The sequence below is a fragment of the Salmo salar genome, chromosome 09 (genome assembly GCF_965601325.2).
Source record: "Salmo salar chromosome 09, fSalSal1, whole genome shotgun sequence".
In the NCBI taxonomy this organism is placed as follows: domain Eukaryota; kingdom Metazoa; phylum Chordata; class Actinopteri; order Salmoniformes; family Salmonidae; genus Salmo; species Salmo salar.
Genome location: NC_138299.1, coordinates 137,818,832 through 137,830,289, shown reverse-complemented (window position 1 = coordinate 137,830,289; position 11,458 = coordinate 137,818,832). Strand labels below are relative to the sequence as shown.

The 11,458-nt window shown below is 45.4% G+C and overlaps 1 protein-coding gene across 4 annotated transcripts in view; it reads left to right on the top strand.

The window, feature by feature from the left end:
* The first annotated feature begins 424 nt into the window (after positions 1-424).
* The window catches only part of LOC106613021 (protein turtle homolog B), a 74,065-nt gene continuing 63,031 nt past the window's right edge, over positions 425-11,458 (top strand). For all 4 annotated transcript variants that reach the window (XM_082956342.1, XM_082956339.1, XM_082956340.1 and 1 more), the window contains exon 1: positions 425-720. In XM_082956342.1, coding sequence (XP_082812468.1) covers positions 657-720 — 64 coding nt within the window. In that variant the 5' untranslated portion in view covers positions 425-656. The remainder of the gene's footprint in view (positions 721-11,458) is intronic.

The window sequence follows — 11,458 nt, the reverse complement described above, 5'->3', positions numbered from 1 at the left end:
GAGCGACAGACAGAGGAGAGACTCAGGCACAGCACAGACATCATGGCTCTTGCGCATCACCATCATAGCTCGCAGCATGAATAGATATGCCAACATTGACATGAATAATGAATGCATGTTCAAAGGCTCTCAATAGACTGGTCAGTATTTAACAATGATGGTGGCACTTGATAAGGAACACTTCAAGGCAGGCGTTTAAAGATGCGGACTCTGCTCTCTGTCAATGCGCATGATACTGCGGTTCCACTACTACGGCACGCTTCAACTCACCTTGAATTGGTACGCGTATGTTCTCCTGTCATTCGCATAGTAAGGGGCGGAAGAATAACCAATACACGCCCCAAATCCTCTATCAGCAACCAATCCAATGAAAGAAGAGGCGGAGCTTTTGGCTAAAATATCACACTTGGTTTCACTATGCGCTCGTAAAACAGTTCCGTCTACTACAATCGCGGCGGTGCAGGTGCTCTGTCTCTTCGGGAGAGGATGCGGACGGAAGGACGGGGGAGGGAAGGGATGAAGGGAATCGCCGAGAGGAAAGTGCATAGAATATGAATAAAAAGGCATCGATAAGAGCGCGCGCTGTGCAATGTCGAATATGAAAGATTCGTTGAACGGGGCACTTTGCGTGGTAATAGCTGGTCGGCAATAGTACTATGATTTGGTATGTGGCCACTTTGATAGCAAGTGTTTTCAGCACCAGAGGAACGGCCGCTCAAGGTGAGTTGAAGTGCAATATATTTTGTGCCGCCCATAATATATGATTTTGAGCGTCTGCATGTGGGTTTGCTGCTGGCGTTTGCATAGCATGCTCATTCTATATTGGTAGATAAACGAAATAGCTGTATTTCATTGATTTAAATGGCTGCATTTTCTCTAGTCACGTGAAAGTTGTGCCTTGGTTAATTGTTTTTTTTCGAAATAATTTATTTAAATATTAGCCTACTCCGTATCATGTAATTATGTAATACAGCCTAAAGAGTAAAATCTCACATTTGAAAGGAAAGATGTGAGACATAATATTGCATAATTCTGTATAAAAAAATTGCTCCATTATTTGAGCAGAGAAATACTACGAGCATATTACTGTCTCTACTGTAAGTACATAGTGCTATGCTCGGTGATAGTAGCCTATACAGCCAGGAGCATGTGTTTCAGATGTGTCAGATAAAAGGCCAAAAATACATTTTGTTCTGTTATTTGCTTTAGAAAAAAATCTGTCATGATCAGTAGAGGTGTCAGCAGTCTCAAATGTGATCATTTTGCCAAAAGGGGTGTGACGCTACACTAGTTTCCAGCATGGGAAAGTAACTCGTCACGAAATGCAGCAATATTGTCACATAACATTGGAATTTCTATGTGCATGAATGTATTCATTTAATGTTATGAATTTTGTCTGTTTAAATTCCATTTCAGAGGGTATGTAACTGCTGTGTGTGATGTGTCAGTAACTGACAAATAAAATAAAATCTAATCAAATTGTATTGGTCACATACACATATTTAGCATATGTTATTGCGGGTGTAGTGAAGTGCTTGTGTTCCTAGCGCCAACAGTGCAGTAATATCTAACAATTCACAACAATACACACAAATCTACAGTAAAAGAAGGGAGTTAAAAAATATATAAATATTAAGACGAGCAATGTCGGAGTGGCTTTGACTTAAATACAGTAGAATAGAATACAGTATATACATATGAAATGAGTAAACAGTATGTACACTTTATTAAATTGACTAGTGTTCCATTATTAAAGTGCCCAGTGATTCCATGTCTCTATATATTGGGCAGTAGCCTCTAAGGTGCAGGGTTGAGTAGCTGGGTGGTACCTGGCTAGTGATAGCTATTTAACAGTCAGATGGCCTTGAGATAGAAGCTGTTTTTCAGTCTCTCGGTTCCAGCTTTGATGCACCTGTACTGACCTCGCCTTCTGGATGGTAGCGGGGTGAACAGGCAGTGGCTCAGGTGGTTGATGTCCTTGATGATCTTTTTGGCCTTCCTGTGACATCGGGTGGTGTAGGTGTCCTGGAGGGCAGGCAGTGTGCCCCGGAAATGCGTTGGGCAGACCGCACCACCCTCTGGAGAGCCCTGTGGTGGCGGGCAGTGCAGTTGCCATACCAGGCAGTGATACAGCCCGACAGGATGCTCTCAATTGTGCATCTGTAAAAGTTTGTGAGGGTCTTAGGGGCCAAGCCAAATGTCTTCAGCCTCCTTCACCACACTGTCTGTCTGGGTGGACCATTTCAGATCATCGGTGATGTGTACGCCGAGGAACTTGAAGCTTTTCACTTTCTCCACTGCGGTCCAGTCGATGTGGATAGGGGCGTTGTGACTGGTGCAGTGCCCATCAGAGGTGTTTACCAAATGGTCTGGAGTGGAGCAAGGAATGTTTAACATTTACAATATCAATTATGCAAGTTTGTTCACATTTGAATGAAAACACTGTGTTGACCCATGGACTGATTTAACCTTGCTCTTCCAATAGTGTCCAGATGGGGGAGTGCTTTCTCGAGCTGTCACATGATGATGACTGAGCTCAATGACCCTTCATCCTCTGTTTAAAATTACTCTGCTTTCTGTCTCATTTGACAATTGAGGATTAGAATTGTTAATTTGTATGATTTGTGAGGGCCAGGGGTTCGACACAATATAAATAGTTTTTTCTAAATGAAACATAATTCGATTTTAGTTAGTCAAAACATACATTATTATTTCCTTTCTTGCTGTTTCTTTGATAATTCAATACCTGCCCTGGTCTCTCATGTAGTGGTCACATTCAGGGTTGTCTGTTCCATCCCTGAAATAGGTATTACCAGTGGCTATACAATGTTGGTTTTACTTTTTAATCCCGCCATGTATGTTGTTGTTACTCTGTTGGTTTAGGCCTCAATGGTTAGGATTTATTATTGCATAAAAACTGTTTTAGAGAAATGTCAACCGCTGAAATGTGATTGTACAAATCTGAAAACAACCTATGTAAATATTAGTTTAAACAGCTTTTGTGGAAAAATATTTATACAATTGGTATACTTTCTAAGGCTGTCTGCATCCTTTGGCTGTTGCTTTTGCGATCTCTGCGTTAGGCATGTTGGTAGATGAAGTAAGATGTCAGGGCAGAGGGTAGTGCCCCTAGCAAGGTTGGGGTCAATCCATTTCCATTTCCAATCAATTCAGAAAATTAATTCAGAAAAAATGATCCTTGGACTATGGGCATTCATTACATTTGAATTTATCTCCAGAATTGACTCAAGTTTAAATGGAAATGACCCCATTCCCAGTCCCTGGCACTATGTGTTTCATCCTACTGTACCATTACTGCCTTCCTCTGCCTTAGAGAAGGATACAGTCAGTCCCACATCTAGTCTCTTCTCTCTCTCTCACTCATTCATTCAACCGTTCTCTGAAATCATTCACTCGTCTATAGCACCCATTAACCTACAGATACCTCACTCACATGCATTTTTAACATTTATTTAACTAGGCAAGTCAGTTAAGAACAAATTCTTATTTACAATGATGGCCTACACCGGCCAAACCCGGGGGATGTTGGGCCAAATGTGAGGCGCCCTATGGGACTCCCAATCACGGCCGGTTGTGATACAGCCTGGATTCAAACCAGGGTGTCTGTAGTGACGCCTCTAGCACTAAGATGCAGTGCCATAGACCGCTGTGCCACTCGGGAGCCCACATTCACTCGGACATACAACCTATACCCTCACTCATTCACTGTCAGGCATATGCTCTATTTACTCTCCCAATCATGGGAGTAAAGCTTGTAAACCCAGCCTAGAGAAAGCCCTGTGCTCAAGCTGTGGAAGGCAGACTTCTGCCAGCACAGCACTGTGCATGTGCCAGCTCTTTCTGCTGCAACCACTCCTTTCGCCTCGGCCAGTTCGCTCCCAGTGGAATCTCCCTGCAAACAAAGCCTGGAGCATTCTGGGAAAGCCAGTATGAGGAACAGGCCTGATTGAAGCCCCCAGTCCTCTTTTCTTATTTTTCTTTTTTCTTTTTTAGGGGGTGGATCAGCTTTAATATTGCAAATAGATTGTGGCTTCTATCAATGTAATTGTCTGCATAATTTCCAATCCCCCATATATTTTAAATATACAGTGCCTTCAAAAAGTATTCTGACCCCTTGACCTTTTCCACATTTTGTTACATTACAGCCTTATTCTAAAATGGATGAAATAGTTTTTTTCCCTCATCAATCTAACAACCTGTTTTCGCTATTCCATTATGGGGTATTATGTAGATTGACAAGGGAAAAAATACATGTAATAAGGCTGTAATGTAACAAAATGTGGAAAAAGGGAAGGGTCTCACGAGAATCCCAGGAGTAGTAAAACCGCAAGCACTGCTCAGGCAGTCAAGAGGAAAATTGATTCCATCATTGAACAGGGAGGTTCCAAAGATTTAAATAGGGAAAAATAACAGTCATATTATTCGTCTCAGCAGAATTTAAGAGATGTAATGTAGTGTTATTGACATAGTGAGTGAGACTGAGTGTGGCAGAGTGAGAGGGTAGAGAGAGAGAGAGAGCGAGGGTGGAGAGAGAGAGGGTGGAGAGAGAGTGATAGAGGGAGTGTAGAGACAGAGAGAGGGAGTGTAGAGACAGAGAGAGAGGGAGTGTAGGGACAGAGAGAGAGGGAGTGTAGAGACAGAGAGAGAGGGAGTGTAGAGACAGAGAGACAGAGAGGGTAGAGACAGAGAGGGTGGAGACAGAGAGAGAGAGAGAGAGAGAGGGTGGAGAGAGAGTGATAGAGGGAGTGTAGAGACAGAGAGAGAGGGAGTACAGAGACACAGAGAGAGAGAGAGAGAGAGAGGGTAGAGAGAGAGAGAGGGTAGAGAGAGAGAGAGGGTAGAGAGAGAGAGGGTAGAGAGGGTAGAGAGAGAGAGGGTAGAGAGAGAGAGAGAGAGAGGGTAGAGAGAGAGAGAGGGTAGAGACAGAGACAGAGAGAGAGAGGGTAGAGACAGAGAGAGAGAGGGTAGAGACAGAGAGAGAGAGGGTAGACAGAGAGAGAGAGAGGGTAGAGACAGAGAGAGAGAGAGGGTAGAGACAGAGAGAGAGAGGGTAGACAGAGAGAGAGAGAGGGTAGAGACAGAGAGAGAGAGAGGGTAGAGACAGAGAGAGAGGGGGTAGAGACAGAGAGAGAGAGAGAGAGAGGGTAGAGACAGAGAGAGGGTAGAGACAGAGACAGAGAGAGAGGGGGTAGAGACAGAGAGAGAGAGAGAGAGAGGGGGTAGAGACAGAGAGAGAGAGGGTAGACAGAGAGAGAGAGAGGGTAGAGACAGAGAGAGAGAGAGGGTAGAGACAGAGAGAGAGAGGGTAGACAGAGAGAGAGAGAGGGTAGAGACAGAGAGAGAGAGAGGGTAGAGACAGAGAGAGAGGGGGTAGAGACAGAGAGAGAGAGAGAGAGGGTAGAGACAGAGAGAGGGTAGAGACAGAGACAGAGAGAGAGGGGGTAGAGACAGAGAGAGAGAGAGAGAGGGGGGGTAGAGACAGAGAGAGAGAGAGAGAGAGAGGGGGTAGAGACAGAGAGAGAGAGAGGGTAGAGACAGAGAGAGGGTAGAGACAGAGACAGAGAGAGAGGGTAGAGACAGAGAGAGAGGGTAGAGACAGAGAGAGAGGGTAGAGACAGAGAGAGAGAGAGAGAGGGTAGAGACAGAGAGAGAGAGAGAGAGGGTAGACAGAGAGAGAGGGTAGAGACAGAGAGAGAGAGAGGGTAGACAGAGAGAGAGGGTAGACAGAGAGAGAGGGTAGAGACAGAGAGAGAGAGGGTAGAGACAGAGAGAGAGGGTAGAGACAGAGAGAGAGAGAGGGTAGAGACAGAGAGGGAGGGTAGAGACAGAGAGAGAGAGGGTAGAGACAGAGAGAGAGAGAGAGAGGGTAGAGACAGAGAGAGAGAGGGTAGAGAGGGTAGAGACAGAGAGAGAGAGGGTAGAGACAGAGAGAGAGAGAGAGAGGGTAGAGACAGAGAGAGAGGGTAGAGACAGAGAGAGAGAGAGAGAGGGTAGAGACAGAGAGAGAGAGGGTAGAGAGGGTAGAGACAGAGAGAGAGAGGGTAGAGACAGAGAGAGAGAGGGTAGAGACAGAGAGAGAGGGTAGAGACAGAGAGAGAGAGAGGGTAGAGACAGAGAGAGAGAGGGTAGACAGAGAGAGAGAGAGGGTAGAGACAGAGAGAGAGAGAGGGTAGACAGAGAGAGAGGGTAGAGACAGAGAGAGAGAGGGTAGAGACAGAGAGAGAGGGTAGAGACAGAGAGAGAGAGAGGGTAGAGACAGAGAGAGAGGGTAGAGACAGAGAGAGAGAGGGTAGAGACAGAGAGAGAGAGGGTAGAGACAGAGAGAGAGAGGGTAGACAGAGAGAGAGAGAGGGTAGAGACAGAGAGAGAGAGGGTAGAGACAGAGAGAGAGAGGGTAGAGACAGAGAGAGAGGGTAGAGACAGAGAGAGAGAGGGTAGACAGAGAGAGAGAGAGGGTAGAGACAGAGAGAGAGAGAGAGGGTAGAGACAGAGAGGGAGGGTAGAGACAGAGACAGAGAGGGTAGAGACAGAGAGAGAGAGAGAGAGGGTAGAGACAGAGAGAGAGGGTAGAGACAGAGAGAGAGAGAGAGGGTAGAGACAGAGAGAGAGAGAGAGGGTAGAGAGAGAGAGGGTAGAGACAGAGAGAGAGAGGGTAGAGACAGAGAGAGAGGGTAGAGACAGAGAGAGAGAGAGGGTAGAGACAGAGACAGAGAGGGTAGAGACAGAGAGAGAGAGGGTAGACAGAGAGAGAGAGAGGGTAGAGACAGAGAGAGAGGGTAGAGACAGAGAGAGAGAGAGGGTAGAGACAGAGAGAGAGAGGGTAGACAGAGAGAGAGAGAGGGTAGAGACAGAGAGAGAGAGGGTAGAGACAGAGAGAGAGAGGGTAGAGACAGAGAGAGAGGGTAGAGACAGAGAGAGAGGGTAGAGACAGAGAGAGAGAGAGGGTAGAGACAGAGACAGAGAGGGTAGAGACAGAGAGAGAGGGTAGAGACAGAGAGAGAGGGTAGACAGAGAGAGAGAGAGGGTAGAGACAGAGAGAGAGAGAGGGTAGAGACAGAGAGAGAGAGGGTAGAGACAGAGAGAGAGGGTAGAGACAGAGAGAGAGGGTAGAGACAGAGAGAGAGGGTAGAGACAGAGAGAGAGAGGGTAGACAGAGAGAGAGAGAGGGTAGAGACAGAGAGAGAGAGAGAGGGTAGAGACAGAGAGAGAGAGGGTAGACAGAGAGAGAGAGAGGGTAGAGACAGAGAGAGAGAGAGGGTAGAGACAGAGAGAGAGAGAGGGTAGAGACAGAGACAGAGAGGGTAGAGACAGAGAGAGAGAGAGAGAGAGAGGGAGGGTAGAGACAGAGAGAGAGAGGGTAGAGACAGAGAGAGAGAGAGAGGGTAGAGACAGAGAGAGAGGGTAGAGACAGAGACAGAGAGAGAGGGTAGAGACAGAGAGAGAGAGAGAGGGTAGAGACAGAGAGAGAGGGTAGAGACAGAGAGAGAGAGAGAGAGAGAGGGTAGAGACAGAGAGAGAGGGTAGAGACAGAGAGAGAGGGTAGAGACAGAGAGAGAGAGAGAGGGTAGAGACAGAGAGAGAGAGAGAGGGTAGAGAGAGAGAGGGTAGAGACAGAGAGAGAGAGGGTAGAGACAGAGAGAGAGGGTAGAGACAGAGAGAGAGAGAGAGGGTAGAGACAGAGAGAGAGAGAGAGGGTAGAGAGAGAGAGGGTAGAGACAGAGAGAGAGAGGGTAGAGACAGAGAGAGAGAGGGTAGAGACAGAGAGAGAGAGGGTAGAGACAGAGAGAGAGGGTAGAGACAGAGAGAGAGAGAGGGTAGACAGAGAGAGAGGGTAGAGACAGAGAGACATTTATCGAGCAGATTCCATCACTCACACTTGTTCTTGAGGGCAGTGCAATTTCTTTGATTTATCGATGTTGAATAAACATAATTTTCCATAACCAACTGCAATTAGACAAGCCATATGAAAGTGCTAATAAGCATGCTTCTTGATGCAAATCATCTATCAGGTTATTATCGCTGAAGAATCTGCTACTTGTTTAAAAAAGGAAGGAAGTTGAGTCTGTGACTCGATCCGTGTTAGCATGGGGGAAATGTCAGTGACTTACAACTCCTGGCTGGCACAGGGCAGGGCAGGTACCACCCGCCGTATATCCTGATTTCCTGTAAGGTGCACCTCTGGCAGTGCTTCACAGTGTTGAGCTGGCCTTTGGGCCTCTGGCACGCCTGGCCCGTTTCACACCCCCTCTCTGTGCCCAGTGCCCAGGCAAGAGCAGGTGTCAGCTCATTGTTGAGTGAGGGCTGGGGCCCTTCCTTAATTGGTCTGTGCTTGTCTGAGGGGGACATGCAGCTACAGAGGGCCACAGAGAGTGGAGGGGAGAGAGACTGACTAGGCTGTGCTGGCTCACAACACTGGGCTGTCAGGCTAGAGATGTGTTTTAAAGGTATATGACACCCAGGTCTCTGTCTGTCAGCTCAATGCCACTGGTGTTTCAGAGATAGTAGGCAGCTAGCCTGCGGTGGCATGGCCTCTTGTCTGTGTTGTGTAGTAGTGGGCAGCCTGTGTAGGATGTAGTGTTCATGAGGCTGCTTTCCATGTAGGGTAGTGTGCTGTGCTCAATAGCATATGTTGTGCATAGAAGGAAGGGCCCACTAGCTGGCATCGAGTAGAAGGTAAAGTATAGGATTTCAAATCTGCATAATGTGTTCCCTGTCATGAAGGGTATTTTTTGAATCATAATGTAGAGAGAGAGGCTGCGAAATCTAAGGTTGCCTTCTCCAGACAATGATTCCAGCTTAGGGTTGCAAAATTCCCCACATTTTCTATAAATTCCCTTGTTTTCCAGAAATCCAGGTTGAAGAATTCTGGAATTCTTACTTATTCCCTCCTGATTCCCGGGGAATCCTACAACCTGGATTTCGGTAAAACCAGGGAATCTATTGAACGTTCCTGGAATTCTGCAGCCGTATTCCTGATAATAAGAAAGAGCATTTTTTTCCTCTGTTGTCATCACTTTTACGTATAGATGTTATCAGTACTCAGTTGGAGATTTTGGAGAGGTTGATAAGTAACCTACTTGACATACAGGTAACTGCCAAAATAATGGAAACACTTGAGTAAATGAGGGATACAAAGTATATTGAAAGTGGGTGCTTCCTGGGTTAATTCTTGGGTTAATTAAGCAATTAACATTCTATCATTCTTAGGGTCATGTATAAAAATGGTGGGCAGACCATTATTTTGGCTACCATAGCTATGCCCCCATAGGATGATATCCAAAGGGCACGAGTGGTAACTGAATGGTTTGATGTGCATGAAAACAATGTGAACCATATGCCATGGCTGTCTCAGTCACCAGATCTCAACCCAATTAAACACTTATGGGAGATTCTGGAGTGATGCCTGACAGAGCGTTTTCCAACACCATCATCAAAACACTAAATAATGGAATTTCTCATGGAAGAATGGCGTCGCATCCCTCCAATAGAGTTCCAGACACTTGTAGAATCTATGCCAAGTTGCATTGAAGCTTTTCTGGCTCGTGGTGGCCCAGCGCCCTATTAAAACACTTTATGTAGGTGTTTCCTTTATTTTGTCGGTTACCTATATGTGCTTATTGTTAATCTTTGTTCATGTCTCCCTCTCTGTGAAGAGTGGTTAAAGGTTCATTCATTTTTCAGTGAAGTTAGACTTCTCCATTATTCAACTACAATACCACTCTGTGGTGCCCAGGATCCTGCATGATCAAATACATAATGTTACCATTTATAAAGGTCATGATTAAGTCTCTCCTCTCCCATTTGCTCTGTCACCGTCTGTCTTTCCTGCCTTCCGCCTCACCCTGCATCACTATCACTGTAATGTATTCCTCTCGATTGCAGTCTGTGTTTGTCTTTTCATATGGTTTATGTTTTTGTATTAGTGCCACAAATCCAGATTTTTTTTAGGAAAGCTATTTATAGGGCAGCTATTACAATGTTTGTTTGATAAGTAGCTCAACAAGGATAGGATTGGCTTTTGTACTTGTATGTCACACTTTGATGTTAGGTTGTCAGTGTGTTCTGGGATGACTTATATTCAACACTAGTATTTTTACTGTGGCTGACTGTCTGGTAGTACTACGCTGAGCTTGGGTTTGACAGACTCCATGTGGCGCCAGTGGGTGTAACTGAGAGTGAGTCACACAGCTTCTGGTCAGTCTATGACGTTGGTTCACTCATATCATTGTCTCACGCTGCCTGTGTAGGAGGTGGTCATCTGTCATTAATTATATGTAAGTGTCCATGTTAGCTATCCATGCTGTTTCTCTGTGTGCAGCCTACTATGCAGTGCATTAGGCACTCCTATCCATGTGTCCTGACTACACTCATTGCATTGCACCTCATTGCCACACACACACACACACACACACACACACACACACACACACACACACACACACACACACACACACACACACACCTGTTCTCTGATGTGACCTTCAGCACATGCAGGCTGGCATTCAATTACCACCCTGTCAGTGGCCGATCCAGCCCAGTCGCTGCACGTCCTTGAGATTCATTCTCTAGTCTAGTCTATATTCCATTACATCCAGGACATTGTGTGTTCTGTCCAGTTTAATCTGTGCTCATATCCTTGCATCACATACACCATAACCATATGTGTGCTGGTACTGAAGTGCTTGTAGTGTCATATTCACCTTTGCTCAATACCTGATTTCATATCACAGATTATCGTGAAATAGACATTTGTGACAGGCACATGAAAAAGTTGTAAAAAATTGTGTCCACCACACAAGTTTCTTCTTCATAATCCAGTACACAATTTTCTTCATAACTAATTCAATTTTTTTGTGGCTAACGTTAGCTAGGTGGCTAACGTTAGCTAGGCTAGGGGTTAAGGTTAGGATTATGGGTTAAGGTTAGCGTTAGGGGTTAAGGTTAGTGTTAGGTAACATGCTAGCTAAGTAGTTAAAGGGTTAGCTAACATGCTATCTAAGTAGTAAAACAATTGTAAGTAGTTACAAAGTGGATAAAATGTTGTCCATCATGTGATTTGAACATGCACCGTTTGGGTTGCTAGACATTGACGTTATACGCCCACCCATCCTCCCCAAACAAACCTCCCTCCTATCGTTTCTGTCTTAAGTAACCTACTGCCTTTATCTGTGATTAAAATGGACTGTATACTGTTTTACTTTTTGTGTGTCACGAATTTCCCAAGTCATTGGTGTCTATTTCAGGATAATTTGTGATAGTGGGTTGTAGTGCTGTAGCACTGCCAGGATCCAAAGCATTTCTGTTCCCCATCCCCTCCCTTGTAATGTTCTGATGGTAAATTTGTCACAGATTGAGTCAGTGTCAGGAAGAGGATTTAGGCATCCTGGGGTGACATGAAAACCCCACAATGTCTCCAAATGTAGTACATTTATTATTT